Source organism: Adiantum capillus-veneris, chromosome 16 (assembly GCF_014529385.1).
Source record: "Adiantum capillus-veneris isolate H3 chromosome 16, ASM1452938v2, whole genome shotgun sequence".
NCBI lineage: Eukaryota > Viridiplantae > Streptophyta > Polypodiopsida > Polypodiales > Pteridaceae > Adiantum > Adiantum capillus-veneris.
In genome coordinates this window covers 60332303-60354854 of record NC_140946.1, presented here as the reverse complement: position 1 = coordinate 60354854, position 22552 = coordinate 60332303, and the positions used below count along the sequence as shown (strand labels likewise).

The window sequence follows — 22552 nt, the reverse complement described above, 5'->3', positions numbered from 1 at the left end:
ATCAGCAACCCGAAGTGGAAGAAAACGAGGAGATCCTTGTTCCTGAACCGATATTGGCACATAAAGACAAAAAGATTAAGGGTAAAGTAATAAGGCGGTTTTTGGTTAAATTTAAGAACTATCCTGCATTGGATGCGAAGTGGATGGAGTAGGAGGACCTAGCAGATACTCCTCGGATTGTGAAACTTTACCTTGAAGCTTTCGGTTTAGCATAGTCTATTCCAAGAGGAAAGTTACTCCGCTCCTTTGTCAACAGATGCCACGATTTTTGATACTAGAGTCACTGATGTCTCTTTGAGCTTCAGGGATACTGAGAGCTAGCAGTATTCTGCTGTAATGACTTTATGAAATGGAATTCCCGATAATATGGAACTGATTTGTTCTTGACTTGTTTGAGTGCAGGAACTTATAGACGAAATGACTGCAGCATTTTGGTCTGAATGATCTCGATAGACATGGTTGCAATAGGGATTAGTCAATCGGCATCTATGAGGTCCAGAGTGGATCTAGATGCGATTGCTAATTGCATTGCCAATAAATCATGGTCTAAGATCCGAATGAATGTTGAATGTGATTTGTCAAGTGATGTCCCGTGATGTCAAGTGATGTCATGTGATGTGATTGTCGATTGGTACATGTGCTAGATGTGTGTTCCTAGTGCGTCGGTACTAACAGTCAGTGTCTGCTAAGACAGTTTATGGCTTCTGTTTGTTTTGTAGGCGTAATCAAGGGCGATTACAATGCTTTCAAAAGGGGGGTATGTCACAACTCAGTGACGTAGCTGCCCAGTACACACACACTCTCTCGCAAAGACGATGATGACGTGGCTGCCCGGTGGGAACCCCCGGATTTTTCGGGGATGCTGACGTGGCACTTCCGTACGAACTGCTGACGTGGCATCCCATAAATCGCGGTGGGAATTGCGGCAACAGGAAAAGCAGACTTTTGCGTGGGCTTTTGCTTTTAGCAGGCTACGCAATTATAGAGAGAGAGAGAGAGAGAGAGAGAGAGAGAGAGAGAGAGAGAGAGAGCTTGTGAGAGACAAAGGGCTTTTGCTTTATTTTAAAAGCTTTTGATTTTCAACTTTTGGGGCTCTGCTTATGGCATCCCTTGTAAAATCTTTAAATTGGTAGTTTGGGCTCTCACTTCTCAGAGCATCTGGACGCAGAGTCTAAGAGTGAGTCTCGGCTACTCGCTTGTACTTTGAGTTGCAAATTAATACAAAAAGAAATACCGAAAGGGGCGCCAGTCTTTGGGGCCAATATCTCTAGGCACGGAACTCCGCCTGTCGAATCAATTGTGAACTGTGAACTATTTTGAAGTGATTATTTGTGGTGTCGCGGTAGATTCTCAACTTGGAGTGTCCAAGTCTGTTACAGATTTTTGGCTGATTTTGAAGCCAAGCTTTTGGGGATAATTGCTTTTGAGATAGTAAGCTTTTGAGTTGAGATTTTGGGGCTCTGCTTTTGGGCATCCCTTGTACCAATAAATAAGTTGGTTGGGCACTCTTTACTTAGTGCATCTAGACGTAGAGTCTAAGAGTGAGCGCATGCCAACTCTCTTGTACTTTGAACACATATTAATATAAAAAGAAATGCCGAAAGGGGTGCGAGTCTTTGGGGCCGATACCTCTGGGCACGGAACTACGCCGGGCCTTGTCGTCTTTGTGAACTGTTTTGAAGTGAATCTTTGTTGTGTCGAGGTAGAATCTTAACTTGGGGTGTCCAAGTTTGTTACAGTGGTATCAGAGCGCGGCCAGAGCGCGGCCGATTTCTCTTCTACCAAGAAATCCAATCCTTTTCTCGCGACACTTATGGATTCCGGCAAGAATCAGTCGACTTCTTCTGTACCTGCCAACGCAGAATGAGATCACGAAGAAGATTTTCATGATCAAACAGAGGAAGAGTACGGGCCACCTCCGCCTACTCAGTTCGAACTTGAAGAGATGGAACGTCGACAACAGGTTGACGAAGCAACAAAGCAGATGATTATAATCGCGAAGGATCCGAAATTTGCAAAATTTTTGTCTCAACAATCCATCGTAAAAGTGCACACCCAATGGCAGAAAGCCACAGAACCACCCATCAAAGCGGCAATCAAGAAACCTGCTTCTCCGAGGATGTTTACACAGCAAGAATTACACAAGGTGGTTCAGACACAGATCAGTCGGCTTTTGGACGCAAACAACAAATCCAAAAATCAAGAGAAAAAGCACAAGAAAGGCATTTCTGATCGGAAGACTCAATGGGAAAAAAAATTGCCCTCTGAAAATGCTAGGTTTACTGATGGGATCTGGGTCGTGCGGCGAAGCTAGTGGGCTGATTTGTTGCCGAAGAGGTCAAGGGTGGCTCAAAACTGAAAAAGCTGGATGTTTTATGGGCTGAAAACAGAAACGCAAGAGAATCTGGGATCTAGCGCAATGGAATGATGGCGGCGAGGTTCCACTACAGTGATCCGGTGTGGGATCTGCAAGGCTACGGCTGAAAACTGAAAACGCTGATGATGACAGAGAAAACCCAAGAGATCTTGGGTCATGCGGGGCACGGATAGTTATGTGCTCTTGAGTCTTCTTACTCTTGGTCTTGTGCCTCTTGCTAGCACCCCCTTGGTCACATATATAGGTGCATAAGTGTGGGTTGAGCAAGCTTCCCAACAAACCCACAATTTCTAAAAGAATTCCAAAAGTCACTTATAAATAAATGACCTGTAAGAGGTGGTTCACGCGGTAAAATGCTTGTATGCTAAAATGACTGTACTGTGCAAGAGAGGGTATGCAACTATGACCGGCCTGGACATGCACGTCCTGCTAGAGGCTCACAAAGGTGCTATGCTAGTCCTAAGTCAAGACTCATGCTAGACTGTTGCAGAAGCATGTCCACGTAGCTTAAGTGAAGTGCGCACGTGACATCCCCCTCTGTTAAAGGTGAGGCACAACTGCCGAACTTCTATCATTGGATTCTTTTGTACTTTTGATGATGACTGCTTCTAATGCTTGTGGATGCATAACCGATGAAGATTCCTCCAAACGGACGGATACTGCGGATGTATGTCACAAACTGCTGACGTGTCAAAGCCCTTAAGAATGGAGCCAACTTGCAGATGTCAGCTGAGGGGCCTAAGCCCTAGAAGAAGCAGAAGCAATAGAAGAAGCAGCAACAGATTTCCGAAAATTCCGCTGACTGCTGACGTGGCAGAACTGTACGGATTCCCGCTTTTCACGCTGACAATGCTGACGTGGCTAAATTGTACGGATTTCCGCTTTTCACGCTGGTAGTGCTGACGTGGCAGGACTGTACGGATTTCCGTGATTTGCGTTAGCAACTTTTTGGCATTGCTTTTGGACCAGAAGCTTTCAAGTTTGAAGGCTTTTCATGTAAACTGCTTTTTATAGGCCAAGGGCCTTTAAATATGTGCTAAGGGCTCATTCTTTGTTTTGGCATGCTTCCTGGAGAAGGTGCAGACTCTGGAGTACCGGCTTGTACAGAGTTCAAGTAAATATAAAGAAATACCGAAAGGGGCTCCAAGGTTTGGGGCCAATTCTCTTTAGGGTGGAATCTTGCCACTCCGTGTCGCGTGTCGTCTCTCTCTTTCAGTTCATCAGTTGTTATTGAAGTGCTAAAAGTTTGTTCAGTCTGTTCTTTTCTATTGGCACGTGGTGCCCGTCTTGTGACAATCTAAGTCTGGTGCGATGTAAACACCAACCAACCGAGTTACTAGGTAGCCTTACTACTATCACAGAACACCAACCTTGGTGTTGACTCTGCCTTCCGAGCAAGTACTACCACTCGAATAGTCCTGTCGTGAAAACATTGCGTGTGAAGTTGAAAGGTAAGGGTTGCTCGTTGACGGAAGTGGATGCACGCTACATGCGAATGCGAATGCAGAAGAGGGTTAGGGATCACGTCTCTAACTCCTTCCATATGCCCATTAGAGGCAAGTGGATCTTGGTACTTAAGATTTGGGTTTTCATGTATCCGATGTCGATCTTCCTTCAAAGACATGGCAATGAAGATGGGAGCTAATAAGTCCATGATCGGGACTCGAAGATTCTTTCAGAAAAAAAGAAAACTCTAGGAGAGGTTCTTTGGGTTCTTGGTTCTTCTTAAGTTCTTGATGGTTCTTGGTACTTCCCTTGAGTTTTCGAAGTCGAAGCCCACACAGAGCTCTGATACCAATGTAATGTGCAACGGAAGTGAATGATGGCGTATGGCTCAGAATGAGTGATCAGTGAGTACTCAAGGTTCCTTTTACTTGGCAGAAGGGAGAGCCTTCCTTAGAGAGAGAATGTGCATTGTGTAACAAACTTGGACACCCCAAGTCAAGATTCTACCGCGACACAAGAGAGATTCACTTCAAAAAAATTCACAAAGACGACATGGCCCGGCGTAGTTCCGTGCCTAGAGATATTGGCCTCAAAGAATGGCACCCCTTTCCGTATTTCTTTTTATGTTAATCTGTGTTCAAAGTACAAGAGAGTTGGCAGGCGCTCACTCTCACACTCTGCGTCCAGATGCTCTGAGTAATGAGTGCGGAACCAACTTATTTATTGGTACAAGGGATGCCCAAAAGCAGAGCCCCAAAATCTGAACTCAAAAGCAATTATCCTCAAAAGCTTGGCTTCAAAATCTGCAAAAATCAGCCAGTGCAATTTACAGAATTCCGTACATTCTGCCACGTCAGCATCAGCGAAAATTGCGGCGTTCGTCCAGCTGCCACGTTTCAGCCTGTCAACGCGATTTTCAACGAGTTTTCCGGATTGTCCGTACAGTCAGCATGTCATCATTGTTGTGCGGTCACAGATGGTCATGTCACATCATCAGTTTGTGACATACCCCCCTCTTGAAAGAATTGTAATCACCCTCGATTACGTCTGCAAAACAGACAAAGGCCATAAGCTGTCTTAGTAGACACTGACTGTTAGTACCAACGCACTAGACACAACACACCTATAGCACTTGTACAAATCGACAGTCACATCACCGGACATCACATGACAAATCACATTCAAATTCATTCCAACTCTGAGACCATGATTAATCGGCAACGTATTTAGTAATCGCATCTAGATCCAGTCGAAACCTCACAGATGCTCGATTAACTAATCCTTATTGCAATCATGTCTATAGAGATTTATGAGATCAAAATGCTGCAATTATTTCGTCTTTCAGTTCCTGCACTCAAACAAGTTAAGTACAAATCAATCAGTTTCATTTTCGGAAATTCCAGTTCATAAAGTCATACAGCAGGATACTGTCAGCTCAGCAGTATCCCTGAAACCCAAAGGGACATCAATGACTCTATATCAAAATCGGGGTAAGTCGTTGACAAAGGAGCGGAGTGACTTTCCTCTTGTGCAAGCCTGCTACACTAGATTCACCATGCTGAAATCGGGGTTCTATCGGAGTAGACTATGCTAAACCGAATGCTTCAAGGTAAAGTTCCAAAATCTGAGGAAGCAGTACTCCTCCTCCATCTACTTCGCATGCAATGCAGGATAGTTCAAGAACCGCCTAATCACTTTACCTTTAATCTTTCTATCCTTGTGTGCCAATATTTGTTCTGGAACAAGTATCTCCTCGCTTTCCTCCACTTTAGGTTGCTCATCTAGCTCCCCATCATCGGGCACATCGCCTTTTAAAGGCTTCAAGAGACTCACATGAAAAGCATTGTGAATCCTCCAAGTATCGGGCAGCTTCAGTCTAAGGAGACATCATTTATCTTTTCTTTTATCTAGAAAGGACCATAGTATCTCATGCTAAGCTTTGGAAAAAGCCGCTCCTTTCCCTTTTCCTTTCTTAGGCGTGCCTTCTCAAAACATAAGAGCACCCAATCGTCTTCCTTTAAAATCAAATCACGACCGTATCGATCTGCTGCCTTCTTGTGTCTTTCCTGAGATTTCGCTAAAGCCTCCCGGACCTTGGCAAAAGTAGTGTCCAAGTCCCTCGTGTACTAGTCGGCTTCAAAAATCTTATCTTTCGTGCTAAGGAAGGGTGGAACCTTCGTAGCACCGTCAATAATCTCAAATGGAGCCTTCCCCGTTGAAGAATGGATCGTGTTTTTGTAGGCAAATTCCACCCTGAACCACAGTGGTTGCAATGGAGGAATGGCAAGCATGCAAGGTCCTAATCACAATTCCATTTTTGAGGACAATCTCGAGGCTTTGGAGGTATTGCACCTACGTTGATTCAACTTTCGGTAACCCTCTGTTATGACCACCCCGTATGATCAACTTACACATGAGGTGTTCAAAAAGACTACAAGGAAGGAGGCCAAAATGTCAAGTTTGACACCTTTCATGGTCCTCAAGATGAGGAGAAGGCTTTACCCTTTATACAACAATTTGATGCAGCCTTCTATGGAGGGAATTTTATAGAAGCATTTAAAGTCTGAAAAGCTTCCTCTTTCCTCAAGGAAAAAGCTCTGTAATGGTGGTCTACTCTTTTGTTACAAATAAAAGCTCTTAGAATGTGGTTGGATTTAAACAACTCTTCATATCTTTAAGGTTTAACTCCATCCTTCGAAGTAGATGTTCTCTTAGATTAGAGCCAATTTCTTTTTGAAGAAGGAGAGACTCTTCAAGACTATAATCAAACGTTTTGGATTATTTATCTTTCAAAGGCTTCTTTCCGACTAGATATCTTGGAAGAACAACTAGAAAAGTATTGTTGTATGCTTTCTCAAAAGCTCAAACGTTATTGCCTAAAGCAAAAGACAACAAACATTCAGCAGATGATGGCCCATGCACAGGATGGGTACAATCTCCTTGTGGGGAAACTCACTCTCGACAAGAAGAAGTCGTCCAAGAGCAAGACAACAAGAGGACATTTCAGAAGAGGAAGTTCCGCAAAGGACCTACAACTGTTGAAGAAAGTGCTATTGGCTTGGACACTCCAAGCAAATGCAAAATCACTAAACTTTACTAGAGAGAGAGAGAGAGAGAGAGAGAAGGAGAGTCGACACAACATGGTGGAGTTCTGAGCCAAGACGCACTAGCCCCAAAAGCTGGTGCCCCTTCCAGTATTTCTTTATTATTATGCTCGCAAAGTACAACTCTCAAGGGTCCATCTCTCTCCGAGACTCTGCGTCCAGATGTTCTACGGAGAAGTGACCCCAAGGGCACTTATAAACAATACAAGGGATGCCCAAAAGCACTTGGTCCAAAAGCAATTGCAACCAAAAGCAGCTACACTCAAAAGCTTGCGAAATCTGCCCAAAACAGCCAGCAACGCAAAACACCAAAATCCATGCAGCCTATTACATAAGCATTGCAATTTATGGAAATCCGTACAGCCTGCCATGTCAGCATGTCAACGCCATTTACAAAATTCTCAGCAAGAGATCAAGCTTTTGGTTTTCAAGGTTTTAGGCCCCTCGATTGGTGCTCCACGGGTTCTTTAATTTTGTGGGTTAGATTTTAAAAATCCTTACCCCCTTTTTAGGCCCCTCGGGCCTCGGCCCCAACTTCTTCAAGGTTCTTCTTGATTCAATTTCTCTTCTCCACTTGGCCCTCTTCTAGTTGAGCACGGCACTTCATCACTTTGTGACATTCCCCCCTCTTGAAAGAATTGTAATCGCCCTCAATTACGCCTGCAAAAACAGCCAAAGAAAAAAAACTTTCTTCAATAGACACTGACTATGTACTAACGCTTTAAAATCCACCAATCCAGCACTTCTACAAAGACATCACTCAATGATCAATCACATTTCAATCGAGGATCTCAGATACAAACCATGAACATTGTGACCATTTACCAATCACTTCCAAATTGCACTGATCGTTTCATCATTCAATCTAGCCATCTCATTCCGTCCAAAACTCTCGATGCGCCTAGATCACTGTGCAGCCATCTCATCCAGATAGACATCTTGATGCACTAGAATCTCATTCAGTTTTCATTCACTTAGCCATGACATCCAAATCTCGTTGATCTCTACCAGATGTCTAGATGCACTAAGTTCAAATCATTCATCAGACAAAATGTTGCAGACATTTCATCTTTCTCTACATGTCTCTAACAATACACACATGAAAGAGTACATGTCTTCATTTCAGTCAAGGAAATTTCCAATTCAACGTACATATATTCATAAAGTCATCCCGCAAAATACTGTCAGTATCCCTAAAATCTCAAAGCCACAAAGGAGTGGAGAGGCTCCCCTCTTATGCAATCCGCACCACACCAGATTCAACCTATTGATTAGTAACTTTTGGCATAGACATTGCTAATATTCCAAAAGCTTCAAGGTACAGCTCTCTTTGAAGAGAATTTGCAATGTTCTACTACTTTGCATCGAAACCCTGCCCAGATAGCCAACAAACCCTCAGGACAACCTCCGGCCAAACGAGCTACAACTGCCATTGACTTGTTCCCCACGTTTATGGCATAAATCTTGCAAGTTCCAATGAATTGTGCAAAGCATATGGAAAAATCAACCGCTTAAACACACTGTCTTGTTCGACCCCAGAGCTACCGAAAATTTCATGATCCATTCAAACTTCCTTAAGCAAATGGACTTCAAGTATGACCGGTTTGTTGGAGAACCAAACTAGTGAACTTGAAGCCGAGTTATCCACAAGGCAAACTCAAGAGATTTTACCCCTCATTGGTTCTCTTCCAATCACGATCCAAGGGTACCATGGAAAGGCAGACTTCCACATTATGAAGTTAGGTAGCTGCGATGCTCTTTTGGGCATGCCTTGGCACCACAAGAATGATGCGACCATCGAGATCCGGAACTGTACCATCACATTGATGCATAAAGACAAGCTAGTCATCCTTCAAGTTCGATTGACAGAGACAAACCTTGAATAAATTTCATTGTATTTAAATATTTCTTTGAGCTTTGTTTGAATTTTTTTTTTTAAATAGGATTAATCTGTTTTGAACTTGTTTCGGTGCCAATTTGAGATTGCTTAATTCTAGTTTTGATGTTGGTTTCAATACTTTTTGAAAACCCTTGGATACTCATGGCTTCGGCTTTCCTGGGAGGAGTATTCAATAGGAGATAATGACAAAAAGTGTTGCTTTACTGATGGCTCGGCCTTTCCCGAGAGGAGTATTGAAAAGAAAATTGCTTGCAATCTGAGAAACATTTACTCTTGGAACCTCCAAGCGACGCAAGCTGCAATCTAAGGAGCGTTTGGTTGTAAAAGGCCTCTATATCTCATGACCCATACCTTTTTGGGTTATTTGGGGAAGAAGCGATGAGGGGATCGTTGAATATCTTATGGCCCGGACCGTCTTGGTTATTTGCAGGAGGAGTATTCATCGACGACTATATGTTTGTATGTTTTGTAACATTCATTTGTAAACATCTGTGTTGCATTGTGATCTGTCAACCACTAAATATTTCCAAATTGGGTCGGATTGCTTGGGTATTTAACTATAGTCCATTGAGACACCCGGTACAGATCAGCACGGTTTGGGTGTGATGGCTAATTTTACTACAACAGAATATCAAGAGCTTCGATATGGAATGAGAAAATAGAATGACCCTCGGAATTAAGCCACTAAAGACCCAAAGGGTTAGACCTCCCCGAACCTAACCCTAGCCAGCCTACAGATCCTAGCCGAGGGGCCTAAACCCTAGCAAGAGGAGCAGAACCAAAGGAGGAAAAAGGCCTTCCCAACTTATAAAGTCTTGTCGAGGGGCCTAAAACTAATAAGGAGTTCCTAACCCTCCCAACTTACTGAACCCGTCCGATGGGGCCTAACTTATAAAAAAGCAAACACACAATTTTTTCTATAAATCACTGGTATTAATTTACAAGTGGGAAACCTCAACACGAGGAAAACCGACTAGAAGACCATATACAACATAAGAGAACACTAGTGTTCTCATGGAAAGGAAGCTAAAAACAATCAAAAAAAATCATGTAGGCATCAAGAGAAATATCTCCAACCTCCAAGGCATAGTGTAACAATTGCCCAAGTGACAATTTAAAGTGGTGAAAAGGATCAACCACAGAGCCATGAAATATCTGAAGGTTGCGTTGGTTCCATAGGGCCCACAAAGCCCAAAATCTAACCCAGCTAAAGAATACCTCAAACTGCAAAGGTCGAGGCTGTAACACACAAAAGAGCCAAAACCATCTATGAAAGCCATCTGAGGGGAAACGAAGATGAAGGGCAACCGAGAGCCTGCGATAGAAACGACGAGAGTGTCTACACTACCACAATATGTGCGACACTGATTCCTCGGCAACACCACATCGGGAACATGAAGAGGACGTGACCTCGCCTGTAGGAAGCGACCAACTGGAAGAGCACCCACCACACATTGCCATAGGAAGATGCGCTCTTTAAGAGGTTATTGATTCTTCCATATACGAGACAAAGTGCGTTTCCACCACAATCTGGATTCATGAATAGACCATAACTAGTTGCCATGCTGCACTATCCAAGCATCCGCTTGTAAGAAGGCATAAACACGGCTAGCGGACAAGCGATCACAACGAGTGGTGGTGAGGCACCAATCCAGCAAACGAGAATCCATGACACATGGAGGTATTGGGGCAAAGTCCGCAAGCAAGCATGGACTGAATCTCTCGCCAAACATGACGATAATGAGGACCCAATGTGAAGCGCTGAGCCGCATCCCGAAAAGGCAAATCATGCCCATCAATATCAACCACCTGATCAACCTGTGATAGTCCTTTTTGAGAGAGGAAATACGCATGATGAGGAGAGCGCTGAGTCAAAGTGACTGAGAAGACCTTACTCCAATGAATACTCTCCAATCTCAGAGAATTCCCAAAAGGGAATTGACGACCATGCCATGATAAATGCATTGTAACAGCCCTCTAATCAACAATAAGGGAGGAAGCAAAGGGGCAACATGGAATACGGCCTTCAAGCTTGCCAAATATGACCTCCCAATACGATGTATGCCAATGACCAAAAGCAGGTGTAACAATATTGGCGCATAGATAAGAAAGCATTCGAGTCCAAGGTTGTTGTTGGGCAGCCAGAACGGCTAACAGCATGGCTTTCCTGGTGTAGACATGTTTTCACAAATCCAAAATGTTCAATCCTCCAAGGCGCTCAAGAGTGCATATTTATTCATAGAAAGAAGCCTAAGGCCTTTACGATGAGAGGAGGTGCGCCAAAAATGCTCCATGATACATGACATGAGGCTATTCAATCTTTGTTGTGGCTAGGACAACAGAGGCAGATAAAACTGCACATATGCCACAAGAATACATTGAACAATTCTGAGACGCACATGTAGTGTGGCCAAGTAGATGATTTCCAGTAATGCAATTTAGATTCAAGGCCATGCCATACCCAATCAAGCTTATGCTTAGCACATACATTCCATCCAATCGGGTATCCCAAATGACACACCAGAGTGTGAGAGGAAACAATCTCACTTGGCCATAATAACTTGTGCCATTCATGAGCATTGAGAGGGATCAACCTGGATTTGCGAAAGTTAACTTTCAGCCCAACCGCCAATCCAAAGAGATGGAGAACATGCATAATTTGTTGTACATCATCATAATGATTCCGAGGTGTGAATAGTGAATCATCCTCATAAGCTTGACCAATAAAATGCTTTCCAAATGGCAGTGTTAGGCCATGCAAGTCTGCAACTGAGGTTAAGGACTCTAAATGCATAAACAAAGGATGAGAAGCAATAGCATAAAGCAAAGCACTGAGAGGACATCCTTGTCTGACAGACGACCTAGAGACCAAGGATCAGTAATGTATCCATCAAGCAAACCAACGGATGTGCTATGAGCATACAAGAAATACACCACCTGCGCAAGTTTAGGCCCAAATCCAAGCTTTTGCATTACCTCAACGATGTAGTCCCAAAGGACCGAGTCAAAAGATGTCAACCTGCATGACCAACACATCCTGCTTGGAGTACTTTGCATAGTCCATACCAAGAATGACATTTGCAAGATTATCAGTAATTTGTCATCGTGGAATAAAACCATATTGAGATTATGTATGTCTGAATGCAGGTAGTTTTTGATACGTTTAACAAGCATCTTGGCCACACACACACACAAACTCTTTTTTTTTTGTAAATCAATTTGATTAATCTACCTAAGGCAAACCTCAAAGCAAGGAAAACCCACCAAAAAGATCGGGTACAACCTACAAGGGAAGGAACACAAAAGTGTTCGGCTGTACAAGATGGCTAAAAGCATTCATAGAAAAGCTGGTGTATCTCTGCAGTGATATCACCAACTTCCAAGGTGAACCGTAAAGACTGCCTAGAGGGAACACCAAGCAAACGACGCTAAAGAAACAATCGCTCCTTCAAAGGCAAATGGCTTTTCCATAAGGCAGATAGAAGCCTCCACCACCAGATATCAGATTTATACCTGTGCCAAAGAGCATTACAATGATCAGCAAGCCAAGGTTGAGGCAGAAGAAGAGCATAAACTCGACCGACAGAAATATCCTGAAAGGGCATTCCCCGAAGATTCCTGTGAAACATGCGATCACCATCGGGCAAAGGTGAAATGGGTAAAAATCAACCAGCATTTGCTACAGTTCTCTCCAAAATTGGCCGTAATGTATGCCCAAACCAAATCGGTGAGCGGCGAAGGGAAACTCCAAAGTGAAACCAGCTACATCCACCACATCCTCAACCACCCGAATGCCACGGCAAGAGAGGAACCTGGTGAGGGGAGCGGTCAACCAAAGTAAGATAGAAAGCCCGGCTCCAATCAAGACTCTCCAGAAGAAGCGAATTTCCTTCCCTCCAAGCTTTCCACTATAGATGAATCGTAACCTCTTTCCAAGCAAAGAGCAAGGTGGAAGCAAGCGGACATCCAAGAATATGCCCGTCCATCTTACCAAATACAACCTCCGTCACTAAATGAAGACGTAACAACATGCTCACTCAAGTGTGCAAACATGAGAGTCCAAGGCTGAGATTGTTGCGCAAGTGTAGGCAATAGCATAGCCAAGAACATGCCTACGCAAGTCCAAGATATTTAGACCACCGAAATGTTTGGGTGTACAAAGCTTTGCCATCGACATCAAACACGGGCCTTTTTTATGTGCATGAATTCGCCACAAATGAGACAAAATGGCTGACATGAGAGAATCAAGACAGTGGCGAGGCCGGTGCAACAATGGCAAAAAGAATTGAATATATGCCATCAGGATACTCTAAACGATTAATAGGCGAACATGCAGTGGCCAAGTAGATAGCTTCCAATAATGCAGTTTAACATTCAAGTGTTGCATAACCCAATCCACTTATTGCGTGAGAGACATTCCATCCAATTGGATATCCCAAATGCCTGGTGATCACATTTAAAGAAACAATCTCACCTGGCCACAATAGAGTATGCCAATCACACAAACGAAGTGGCATACGCTTCGACTTACGAAAGTTGACTTTAAGACTAGCCGCAATTCCAAACAATTCCAAAGCTTCCATAATCACTTGACCATCACTCTGCTGGTTGTGAGGCATAAACAACGAGTCATCCGCATAAGCCTGCCCAATAAAGGTATGACCCGAGGGGAACCAAGAACCATCAAGAACCCAAGTTGATGAATCAAAGAACCCATGCAACCTCTCCAAGTTTTTTTTTCCTGAAGAATCTTCGAGTCCCGATCATGGACTTACCAGATCTCATCGTCATTGCCATGTCTTTGAAGGAAGATCGACATAGGGTACACGACAACACAGATCTTGAGTACCATGATCTACTAGCCTCTTATGTGGATATGGAAGGAGTTGGAGACAGGATCCCTAGCCTCTTCTGCATTCGCATTCGCAAGTAGCATGCATCCAAGTCACCAAGTTGTGATGCTTTCCACATCTCTCAAGTACAAGTGACCCGCTTACACGATACTACCGCTGAGAGATTGAAAGTGAACTCGAAGAAAACCCATTTTTATCATTTAAACTCCAGCACTCTATAGTGTACTTTTCTTGGCCATGATTGAACAAACATGACCTTGACAATGTTACCTCCCCTTTACAAATAATTTTACAATCGTTAACCACAAAAACCTGGTTCAACAGTGCAGCACACACAGACAACATGTCATCCTTCTGGTTATCAAACTTTTCACATCTCTCAATTGCAAGTGACCCGCTTACACAATTACTACGGTAGATGATGTAAGAGATTGAAAGTGAACCTGAAGAAAAACCATTTTTACGGTTTAAACTTCAGCACTCCATAGAACCTTTCATGTACTTTTCGTGGCCATGATTAAACAAACACTACCTTTACACTGTTACCTCCCCTTTACAAACAATTTTACAATCGTTAACCACAAAAACCCTGGTTCGACTGTGCAGCACATACACAAAAATAGTCATGAGTACTTACCAACAACAGCAAGAGATCGCCATGATACCGCCATCCCAATCAGGTATGCAAGCAAAATTCCAAATGTTACAGAAAACTGTTCATATAAATAACTATGATTAGAGCCTGCACTATTCAACAATAAATGGCAAGTTACATTGCAATTATGGACATTACAACATACTTGATTTGCAGTGCCGAGGGTACCTCTCAGTTGCATGGGAGCTGTCTCCCCAATATATATGGGAACCTATTTGCATACACAAATTAATCGTGTCTACCAAGAACTAGAGCACAAAAAGAACACTGTGAAGAACGTGACTTACAATGAAGGAGATCATGCCTACACCAAATCCAATCAATATCCGCCCAATGTAAAGAGTATATACAGCCTATAAACAACAAAACAGACAAGTGCATTGGTAGTCAGGATTGCAAGCTTGAGGGACTAGTTCGCAGCACAGACATGATACCTGTATTTAAGGTAGCCTTTATGGAAATTTTGGTAATGAAATTCAGCTTCCTTCAGTGACCCACCTCTGCCAAGGCAACGATCACCCAGCCACAGATGTTTGGAACTGCTGCTGCGATCAAAGCCTGTTTCATTGTACAAAATACGATGAAATGCATTCGAAGTGCATTGCACAAAAAGCAAACAAGGAAGACTTACTCCTTTTCTTCCCAGAATATCTGCCACCAGGCCACTAAGACATGCACCTGCCATTCCCCCAATATTTGATATAGAGCCAAAGAAAGAGAACTGCAGCCAAATTAGAAGATAAAATTTAAAACAGCTAGACAAAAACGTTAACACTGTCCTTCATCTTAAATTAGTAATCCTCTCATCCAAGAAGCACAAAGTACCTGTGAAACAGTGAGCGCTAAATCCTCAGTTAGAGAAGCTTGGATTGGGGATGTGTATCCATTCTGCACAACAGGTAAAACAGAGGAGATAAGTTATCGGTAAATCAGAGGTAATAAATTACTGCTAAAAACATTCCTTAAGAAAAATACTAGGTACAACCGATAACAATCTCCTTGCCTTTGAAGACAGAAACATTATGGAAGAATAGAAGGCCAAAATTGCCTAATCAGCGAAGGAAAAGAAAGGAGTTCAAGACAGAATATACCTAGATGAATTCATGAAAAGCACAGATTCACTTTAAAGGAAGTGCAAGCTATCGACTCATGGTAGTGATCCACAAGACAATAAGACCATACCCTCCATCATGCATAGCGTTTAGTTGATACTATCACAAGCGAACTATGTCATATCCCAATAGCAGGTGAAGCACTATGTATAAATATACTCCCACGAGCGCACACACATACACATAAGCATTCATCAATACAAAGATCTTCATAATGAGTTTCTATCATGGCTCTAGAGACCTAGGCAGACTCAGCCACAAGAAGCGTAGCACTATAAGAAGCATTGTATAGCGGACTCAGCCATATGAAGCCTGGCACTACAAGAAGCATTGTATAGTAGGAAGAATGCCATTAAAATGTATTTGATAGGACATGCGTACCACTAAAGAGATAAAATTGACATAATATTAATTGGTCTTAACATAAAAAAGTTCAATATACAACATTACTCAATATTAGTACTATCCAAAGCATATGAAAACAATATATAATAAAGACATGCTTGGCAAAAGCTGCGAGCAAGTGCCTGTTAACCAGCTGGTCTAACACAAGACCAGCGGTGACCACAATACACTTGGTGGAGAAGCACGGCCCCCAAACTCGGCACTCCTTGCAGTTTTTTTCTACTGAGGGGAGGCACACTGTGCCAATACTGTTAGATAATTGAGGGGCATTTATTGGGTTTATGTCTAGATTTGGGGAGTGACGGCTTCTCTATGGCTGTGCCCAGCCTGGTGAGGGTAGTCTCTCTTGATTGGGCCTTGTGTATGTCCGAATTTGGTGCAATCAAACATGTTTTGGTCCAGTTTAGTAGGCGCCCTTTTTATGGCCATCTGACTCTTCAGATCCCCTTTATTGGGTGTCGTGGATGATTCTTAGGGAGTTGGGTGCCCTCTAATAATGGTCTCACTAGGCAACACATAGGGACCACCTAGGACCAATGCATAACAGATGAACCTCACAAGGCTGGACATAGCCACAAAGAAGCCCTTCCCCTACATCTAGGCTGAAAACGCCAGGGATGAACCTCAAAGCTCTCTACACCCCCTCTCAGATCCTAGGTGCATACCAAGTCCACGAATCTGATCACCTTTGAAGAGAGAGTCGCACGGCACTGAGATAGACAATCCTGCCCACCAATGGCAAATCTGTAATTATGGGATGTTAGGTGCAGCGGAATGAATGTTTGCGCTTTGCTCAAGATGAGTGCTCCGAACTGTGCTCAAGGTTCCTTTTGTTCTTATGGAAGGTAGAGCCTTCAGTTCTTAATGAGAGAATGCTATGATCACAAACAAAGTGAATGGACACTGTGCGTGCAAGTGTATGAGACTGAGAGATAAAGAGAGAAGAGAGATACGACACAAGAGACATTGTAAAACCCTCCTCCGAAGGCCCCATTCTCGTCGGCGAGAGTGGTCTACTTATGATTGCACAAACTGGTACAATGGGAATGCATGTGATTGATGCAAGTCTAGGCTATGTCGGTGATGACGACGGGGACGACGAGACCGACCTAAGGGCTGAAATCTGCAAATCCTTTATTTGTTGTCCCAAAACGCTATGGGCTGAAATCTGCGACTAGTCCAAAACGCTGATTTGGGGGGTTGTTCCTGTGGGTCTTTGTCGCTAAAAATCTGCAGGTTTAGGGCTGAAAATTGAGGTTCTTACCGGGCTGAATCTGCTAACTCTTTAGGGCTGAATTTGCAGGTCTTCTACTACTGCAAATCTGCAATCGCTAGGACATGCAAAAAAGCTAGGCTGAGGTGTTTCCAAAAACGCTAGGTGCTATGGGATGCTGCGGGAAAATCTGGTGTAAAAACGCCAAAGGGCTTGGCTTGCTGGCAATGGTGCATCTGCTGAGAACGCTATGAGATGCTGAAGATGGAAACACTAGGGGAGGTTCTCCCTGCTTGGAGGGAATCCACCAAGGGTCTTGTTGGAGAAGTTGCCTGCTGAGCTTGGCTCCTGTAACCTCTTCTACCAAATAGTGCTAGATCTAGTTTGCTTATATACAAACTTAGCAAAATTGCCCTACCTACTTTCCAACAAAAGTCACTTAAAAATAATAAGTGAAAAATGTCAAAAATAGGTAAAATAGGCTAAATGCACTGGAAAATTCCCCTGAAGGATTCTGATGGGAATTCTTATGATCATGTTGTGTACAACCAGAGGATATGCATCTACACTAAGTGACTCGGAATGCACGGTCTACGAATAGACTCACAAAAGTGCCAGATCACTTCTAATCTAGACTGACTGGACTGACTGAACCTTGTCAAAGCTACAACCTTGTCATGCTGTAGCTTGTCCACGGACACATAGGGTTGGATGTGTCACGTGACATCCCCTCCTTTTCAAAGTGAGGTACTGGTACCGAACTGTATGGCGTCAAGGGAGATCGCCAATAGCATCCGGAATCCTGGAAGGGACTCTTCGCCGGCCCACTCTCATGTGTGGGTTGTACGGTACTTGAACTTCATACAGGTCTGCAACGCATGCTTCTTTGGGCCGCGCCGAAAGCGACACAAAGTCTAGTGTGGCTCCTTCAATGCTTCAACTTTGTCGAGAGTCATGCTTCTTTCTTCTTCAAGAATCTTCATGGCTGAAAATTCCTGAAACCGTTTCCAACACAAAAACATGAGTATACCCATTCCATGTAAAGTGAGCGGAAAAAATCTTGTCTTCTGTAAAGACTGTGTATGCCACGTAGATGAACATAGAGACGGAGTGACAAACCGTTCATCAAACACATGCAAACAATGTGATCGAACCTTGTCTTTTTGATCTAAAGCAATCAACTGTGGCAATTCACAATGGAAATGCCCATGCTTGGTGCTCATACTTTCATGTGCTCTTTCGGGTACTGTGTCATGCCAAGGAAGAGACATGGAATGTGACTTCCTTACATACATACTTTTCAGCTTTTCATGAACAATCGGCATACATCCGTACTCATTCATGAGTGAAACGTGCTCAACGTACAATATCTCATGCCTAGGAAAAGGGATCACATAAGGACGCTGACTAAAATATAGGAAACGATCACGAATGAAACACTCGAACAATGCGTGTGTCACGTGACACATCCCAACCCCATGTGTCCATGGACAAGCTATACCACAACAGGGTTCATCCAGTCCAGTCAGTCTAGATTAGCAATGATCTGACACTTTTCTGAGTCTATTCGTAGACCGTGCATGCCCAGTCACTTAGCATAGATGCATATCCTCCGGTGGCACGTAGCATGATCATCGGAATTCCCATCAGAATCCATCAGCATCAGTTAGGGGAATTTTCCAGTGCATTTAGCCTATTTTCCTATTTTTTGTTACTTTCACTTATTATTTTTAAGTGACTTTCCAACAAAAGTAGGTAGGGCAATTTTGCTAAGTTAATATATAAGCAAACCCAAGTTAACACTTTCTGGCAAAAGAGGCAGCAGGAGCTTCCCGCTCAACAGGCAACTTCTCAGCAGTAGACCCTCGCCATCCACTCCTTCCCTTTGGCGTTTCCTTCCAGCAAGCCATCGCCTACAAGTCCTCTTGCCTGGCATTTCCAACCTCAGTAGATACATCCCAGCCAGCGTTTTTCAGCCTTGACAAAAACGCCAGCATCACTTGCAGATTCAGCGTTTTTTCAGCCTTGTCAAAAACGCCAGCTCAGCAGTAGCAAAAACGCAGAATTCAGTAGTGGATTCTCGCAGTTTTCAGCCTATGCCACAGTGGCAGATCAGCCCCAAGTTCGTTGCAGACATTCCCCTATTTTCAGCCATAAAAACGCAGCCAAAACAGTCATTTTCAATCACCGAAACAGTCCCAAATTTCAACAATTAGAAGATCTCAGATTTCAGCCATCAAGTCACCGTTGTCATCACCGTCGTCGTCGTCGGCATAGTCCCATTGCATCAATCCCTTGCATATGCATTGTACACCTTTTGTGCAATCAAAGTAGACCACTCTCGCCGACCAGAGTGGGGCCTTCGGAGGAGGGTTTTACAACCTCTCGGGTGCCGTATCTCTTCTCTCTCCTTCTCTCAGTCTCATTCACTTGCACGCACAATATCTACTCACTTTGTTCGTGATCCTAGCACTCTCCACAAGACGGAAGACTCTCTTCTTCCCTAAGAACTAAAAGGAACCTTGAGCAATAAAGATCACTAATCTTGAGAAAATACAACATTCATTCCGCTGCACCTTACATTGGTATGAGCATTGGAAGTGTTCTGCATTACTCAAGGAAAGAACCACACAAACCACAAGAATTTTTTTGCTTGTTGCGATCGCACGAACCCAAGTTTACTTGGGCGTGGTGATTCCTAATCATGTTTTGTTGAAGAGTGACAGGAATCCCAAGAAAGAAGGGCTTGTCCAGTCTCCCCTTGTGTCTCTTTTCACTCATTGAGAGCGGACCGTGCACTTAGCGGCAGGCCAATCGACGTGAGGTGGGAAAAAGCAACCTTGGTGTGAGCGCAAGGCCGCCAAGGGGTGCGCCCGCAGAAAAGGGTAGAACTCGGGTGAAGAGAAGATCCTTCTCGACGCAATTTGCAAGCGACAGAAAACCTCAAGAACCCAAGAACCCAAGATGTCACGTGACACATCCCAACCCTATGTGTCCGTGGACAAGCTACACCACAGCAGGGTTCAGTCAGTTTAGATTAGCAATGATCTGGCACTTTTGTGAGTCTATTCGTAGACCGTGCATGCCCAGTCACTTAGCATAGATGCATATCCTCCGGTTGCACACAGCATGATCATCCGAATTCCCATCAGAATCCATTAGCATCAGTTAGGGGAATTTTCCAGTGCGTTTAGCCTATTTTCCTATTTATTGGTTATTTTCAATTATTATTTTTAAGTGACTTTCCAACAAAAGTAGGTAGGGCAATTTTGCTAAGTTAATATATAAGCAAACCCAAGTTAGCACTTTTTGGAGAAGAGGCTCAACAGGCAACTTCTCAGCAATACTCCCCTCAGCATCAGATCCATCGCCATACCTCCCTCATCCCTGGTGTTTTCATCTTCAGTAGCTATCGCCATCATCCCCCAGTGCTTGGCGTTTTCCCCTTTACCAGCAACAGGCTCTACTAACACTAGATAACCCTTGCAAATCCTCAGCGATTTCAGCCCAAGGCCCAGCGTTTTTGGTTCTCTGATCCAGATCTGCCTAGCGTTTTTGGCAAGAGATAAGATCAGCCAGCGTTTTTGTTTTCAGCCCTAAACTGCATCAAACCACAGCATTTTCAGCCTTATGCACAGTAGCAGATTCCCCCCCAAGACGGTTGCAGATGCTCCCCTATTTTCAGCCATAAAAACACAGCCAAAACAATCATTTTCAGCCACCGAAACAGTCCCGAAATTCAACGATTAGAAGATCTCAGATTTCAGCCATCAAATCGTCGTCGTCATCATCGGCATAGTCCCATTGCATCAGTCCATTGCATACGAATTGTACACCTTTGTGCAATCATAGAATAGACCACTTTCGCCGACGAGAGTGGGGCCTTCGGAGGAGGGTTTTACAACCTCTCGGTGTCGTATCTCTTCTCTCTCCTTCTCTCAGTCTCATTCACTTGCACGCACAATATCCACTCACTTTGTTCGTGATCACACCACTCTACAAGACGGAAGGCTCTCTTCTTCCCTAAGAACTAAAAGGAACCTTGAGCAAATAAAGATCACTAATCTTGAGAAAATACAACATTCATTCCGCTGCACCTTACATTGGTATCAGAGCCTTGGAAGTGTTGTGCATTACTCAAGGAAAGAACCACAAGAACCACAAGAATTTTTTTTGCTTTTTGCAATCGCACGAACCCAAGTTTACTTGGGCGTGGCGATTCCTAATCGTGTTTTGTTGAAGAGTGACAGGAATCCCAAGAAAGAAGGGCTTGTCCAGCCTCCCCTTGTGTCTCTTTTCACTCATTGAGAGCGGACCGTGCACTTAGCGGCCGGCCAATCGACGTGAGGTGGGAAAAAGCAACCTTAGTGTGAGCGCAAGGCCGCCGAGGGGTGCGCCCGCAAAAAAGGGTAGAACTCGGGTGAAGAGAAGATCCTTCTCCAACACGATTTGAAAGCGAAAGAACACCTCAAGAACCTCAAGATTCTCAAGAACCCAAGATTCTCACGAATCAAGGACCTCAAGAACCCCAAGAACCTCAAGATCCTCCAAGTCCTCAAGAACCCAAGAACCCAAGAACCAAGACCCTCAAGAACCCAAGTTCCTCGCGAGCTTAAGACCCCAAGATCATAGTGCATGGTCGTCACCTGAAGCGGCATGGATACTTCGCATTCAGGTGATGAGCATGAGAGAGGCGACGAAGGATTCTCCCCGCCAGGAGATTTTTCCAACCCTCCCCCCTTCGCCATCTACGCCAGACCCTATGGAGGCAATGGTCAAGCAGATGGTGGCCATTATGGATAGACAGGAAGACAAGCGCCTTGCTTTAGAACGCGAGCGCCTTGCTCAGGAGCGTGAGCGCATTGCTCTTGCTGCAAAACAAGAAGAAAATCGCCTTGCTCAGGACCGTGAGCACGGCGACAGAATTGCAAGAATGGCCGCAAATCAAGCAGCCAAGGACCGCGAGGGCGACGAAAGAAACGCAAGATTTGCCACACAACAAGAAGAAAATCGACTTGCTCTCGAACACGAGCGCGAAGAAGAAATGCACGAAAAGCATAAAAGGAGGCCGAGCGTGAAGCTCAAAGGGAGCTTCGCAATCGAGAATTTATTGCCAAAATCCTACCCTCGAAGACCGAACCACCCAAAGATCGTGGGAGTTCGTCAAGTGGCGCAAGCCACGACACGGATTCCAACCATCCAGTTACAGAAAAGTTGACTTTCAGTAAGTATGACCGTAAGATGGATGCTACAGTTATTCATTCTTGGTTGCATCAATTTAATGCTTATTTTGAGACAACTAAGAAGACAGGAAATAGCAATGTTTTGACGGCAGCTATGTACCTTGCCGGTGATGCTATCAATGGGTACCACGCATGGCAAGAGGCACAGCTAGCCGCGCACCTGGAGGCAGCCGACGATTTCACGCCCCTCTCTTTTAGTTGGGCTGATTTCCAAGACAAGCTCATGGCGCGGTTTATGCCACCT

At 44.0% G+C, this 22552-nt stretch overlaps 1 protein-coding gene across 1 annotated transcript in view; it reads right to left on the bottom strand.

The window, feature by feature from the left end:
- LOC147439139 (sugar transporter ERD6-like 4) overlaps nucleotides 1-22552 on the bottom strand; it is an 82163-nt gene that overhangs the window by 35501 nt on the left and 24110 nt on the right. The window contains exons 2-7 of the mRNA XM_086485041.1: nucleotides 15161-15223; nucleotides 14967-15056; nucleotides 14834-14893; nucleotides 14623-14688; nucleotides 14481-14546; nucleotides 14318-14393 (exon numbers count right to left, since the gene is read on the bottom strand). Of these exons, the coding sequence (XP_086341167.1) occupies nucleotides 14318-14393; nucleotides 14481-14546; nucleotides 14623-14688; nucleotides 14834-14893; nucleotides 14967-15056; nucleotides 15161-15223 (421 nt within the window). The remainder of the gene's footprint in view (nucleotides 1-14317; nucleotides 14394-14480; nucleotides 14547-14622; nucleotides 14689-14833; nucleotides 14894-14966; nucleotides 15057-15160; nucleotides 15224-22552) is intronic.